Raw genomic sequence first — 3,253 nt, forward strand, 5'->3', positions numbered from 1 at the left:
GTGGAATGACTCAGACTAAGCAACTCAATGATTTGCTGAATCCAGTAAAGTTTATACTTTATGATTTTGCTAGAGCTTGCTAATTTGACGAAGAAGATTGTTCCACAATGCTGAAATTGTATCGGAATCTATGGACTTGTTCAATAGGAATTGCTGTAAGTTCAGACTGTTAATGGGCTAAACTTTTGATCTTTCTATCTTCATGTTTTCATCGTTTCATCGATTCTCTTCTCGCTGAGAAACTAGTTACTTGCACAAAAACCAAATTAAAACCCCTGAATCCTTGTACAAAGATATGATATATGCTAATAAGATTGGCTTCATCCTTTTAGCAGCAGATGCTACTCCACTCGACAAAATCAAGAGACAGATTTTTGTAATCAATATTTTCTATACCTATCGAGTTCACCGTCTTGATATCATTCACAATGCCATAATTCACCTTTGGATTCCCCAATTCATATTCGAATAAAATTCTCCGACAATCATGCAAAAGCATAGAGATGGTTTATTTAGTTTTTACACGGAATAGAGAGTAGAAAAGAGCAATCCAAACTTTCGACAACATCATAGAGGATACCGCTAATTAGATCATGGAAATCACATAGATAGAACTAGTAAAGAACATAAAAGCCCAAGATTTAACGATGAGACTGAGGGATTTAACAAAGGACCTGCATCTAACCATGTATCAAACCAGAAATTAATATGATCTTCACCTAAACGCCATCTAATATGCTCTTCTGCTACGTTTCTCATCTGTAACGTCCTGTGCAGTTTTGTGAACTCATGTGTGCAGTTTAGTCATGCCGATTGGATTTGGTAAATGGACTCAGAGACAGATATCTCCAAATCAAGTGCAATCAAGTATAAGCAGCATGTATTCAATTTAACTGAATATTATTATTGTCAAATGCAATAAGATGAACTCATGTATATACCTATTCATAAATATGATCTTGTATGCATTCTGCTATCTCAGAGCGCACTTCATCAATTTCTTCTTGAGAGTACTCCGCTTTTGTGAACTGTGAACACACATAAATTATATGATCTTAAAGAACAAAATATAATTAATTGGAAAAAAATAATAACTAAATAACAATTCGTGAAGTGATACCAAAGATCATTTTGAGAAATTCGTCCTAGTTGATCTACTAAGATTACCCCAAAGAAGTCATCTGATATGATTCCCATGCTGTGAGCATAAGGTATTTTAGAATTGGTATCGACTTTTCCACCCGTGGATGGATTGCCAATCAAGTAACCCTGAAAGCCAAGGCTTTTTCTTTCATATAAACTATGACATAATTTAAAGATCAAAATTAGATTCTTTCCCTTTATTGCCAGTGGCCCATCAATTCAAGCAATTTACCTGGAGGTTAAGTAATGGTTCTTTCCCTTCATCAATACCTGAATTACAGTAAATGAAAATGGCATGTAAATTAACACCCTCATCAATAGTTTACATTAAAAGTAGAGTTACCATCCAATATTCTTTTGGCCACCATAGGTACAATTTTTCCAGCATATGAATCCCCAGCAATGTAGAGGGGATTGGAGATGAACTGTGGGTGCTCAACAAGCCACTGCAAAAGTGAAAGATTACATATTTAAGGCACTTACAGTAATTACATCAGGAATATATATGATCTTTCCCACCTGTAAAAGAAACTTAGAAGCCTGTTCGGACCAAATAGTATCGTTGGCATCATACCCTTCATATTTTCTTGAGTATGAGAATCCAGAACCCAACGGGGAATCTACAAAGATAATGTTGGCTACCTGCACGAATGTTTTCACGCAGACAGGACAAAAGCATGTATCATATTGCTTCCTCAATTACTGATCAAGAAGAAGAAGTTACCTTGGTCCAGGAATAAGGATGGTAGACCAAGCTTCCCTTATATGGTCCAGGAAACTTAAAGATATGGTCCAGGACTATTACATCTCATCATCTCAAGCAAACTTAGCATAGTCAGATATGAACCAGACTGAGTTAGGAGAACATCTTTCAAACTTGTATGACAGCAAGCTAACCAAGGAAACTTCAAAAAGACCGATATGCATCTTGCAATCTTCTACAATTTCCGCCCTACAAAGGTGGACTAAGACATGAGTCACAATCTTTATTAGTCTACATGATGAAATCTAATTGCTTGTAACTTCACCCAGATAGTATTTGTAACCAAGTCCAACTGGATATAACTTGCAAATTCAAATTCTCAGTCCTCATCCAGTTCTAAGCGCATTTCTTCATCAAGATGAATAACTAAGTTGTAGGTTTGCATACTCACTTTGCCTTTTGAGATCACTTGCCTACTAGAAAAGTCTGCACAGGTCAAGATCGTCCCATCAGGATCAATGATAGTGCCAGAACCTATACCCATTATAGGCATAGGACCATATACATCTGAAAAGAAGTATTGGAAAAAGCTCATCGTTCAAACGAATACACCTAAAAAAAATCCACATATTGAGGAAATCTGAAGACACAATAAAGTCCTTTCACCTTCAGTAAGACATATATTCACCACGGCAGGACCAGCTGCCGCGGCCGCTTTGACAATAGAGTTCCTTTTGAGGCATCCACTGCAGCATGCCACGTCCTTACTTGAATCCGGAGGTGGAAGAGGGCACGCGGTTGGAAAATGCCGTGCAAAAAACTCTACGAATCAGATTAAAAGATTATGCAACTCCAAATCGATGAAAGAAAACTTTAAGGATGATAGGTTAGGTTTAAACCTGGAGAAAAGACTGAGAATGGAAGCGTGAAATCTTGCGAGAAAATCGACGAAGTCGAAGACAGAAATTGCCGAAACGGATCGCATATCGAAATGGCGACATCTTTTACGAAGGGGAGCACATGCGTGAGAAAGAAGAGAAAATATTGAGAAAGGAGGTGAAGGGAAAAGGAAGAAAGGAGGGTTACTTGTGGGGAGGGAGGGGCCGTCGGAGGAACCGAGAGTGAAGGCGGTGAGAGCGAGGAAGCCATTGGCGACGCCACGGCGGGGATGCTGCAACAGGAGACGCCGAAACATGATTCACCGCCGCCGATCGTAGACCAAGCTTCCCTTGGTCATGTAGGGAAGGGGGCCTTGGAATCCAGGTAAATAGGTGACCACAGAAGATGAGAGAGCAGAGGAAAAGAAGCAGAGAAAGATCAGTGAGACAATCAGGAGAGGGATTTCCATCTTCCTCCTCCTTCCTTCTTCTTCCTTCTTGTGTTAGAACTGGCTGAAAGTCGAGGCGA

General features: G+C 39.1%; 1 protein-coding gene and 1 long non-coding RNA gene across 2 annotated transcripts; both read right to left on the reverse strand.

The window, feature by feature from the left end:
- Positions 1-1,331: 1,331 nt before the first annotated feature.
- Positions 1,332-2,441, reverse strand: LOC122004299 (serine carboxypeptidase-like 19). The gene is made up of 4 exons (XM_042559209.1): positions 2,298-2,441; positions 1,663-1,785; positions 1,487-1,589; positions 1,332-1,413 (listed from the first exon to the last, which is right to left on the reverse strand). The coding sequence occupies exons 1-4, from the start codon at positions 2,439-2,441 to the stop codon at positions 1,358-1,360; spliced, it is 426 nt and encodes a 141-aa protein (XP_042415143.1). The 3' UTR covers positions 1,332-1,357.
- An 80-nt stretch (positions 2,442-2,521) lies between these two features.
- LOC122003683 lies at positions 2,522-2,994 on the reverse strand. Its single transcript, XR_006118029.1, has 3 exons — positions 2,933-2,994; positions 2,746-2,847; positions 2,522-2,668 (listed from the first exon to the last, which is right to left on the reverse strand). It is a non-coding gene; the product is annotated as an uncharacterized LOC122003683 (long non-coding RNA).
- Positions 2,995-3,253: the final 259 nt, after the last annotated feature.

The sequence above is a fragment of the Zingiber officinale genome, chromosome 7B (genome assembly GCF_018446385.1).
Source record: "Zingiber officinale cultivar Zhangliang chromosome 7B, Zo_v1.1, whole genome shotgun sequence".
Taxonomy (NCBI): Eukaryota; Viridiplantae; Streptophyta; class Magnoliopsida; order Zingiberales; family Zingiberaceae; genus Zingiber; species Zingiber officinale.

Coding starts and splice junctions, on each gene's coding strand:
- LOC122004299 (XM_042559209.1), bottom strand. CDS start 2,441: ATGAGCTTTTTCCAATACTTCTTTTCAGATGTATATGGTCCTATGCCT. Junction 1,786..2,297: donor AAGTGATCTCAAAAGGCAAA/GTGAGTATGCAA, acceptor ACATTCGTGCAG/GTAGCCAACATTATCTTTGT. Junction 1,590..1,662: donor CTTCTAAGTTTCTTTTACAG/GTGGGAAAGATC, acceptor TCACTTTTGCAG/TGGCTTGTTGAGCACCCACA.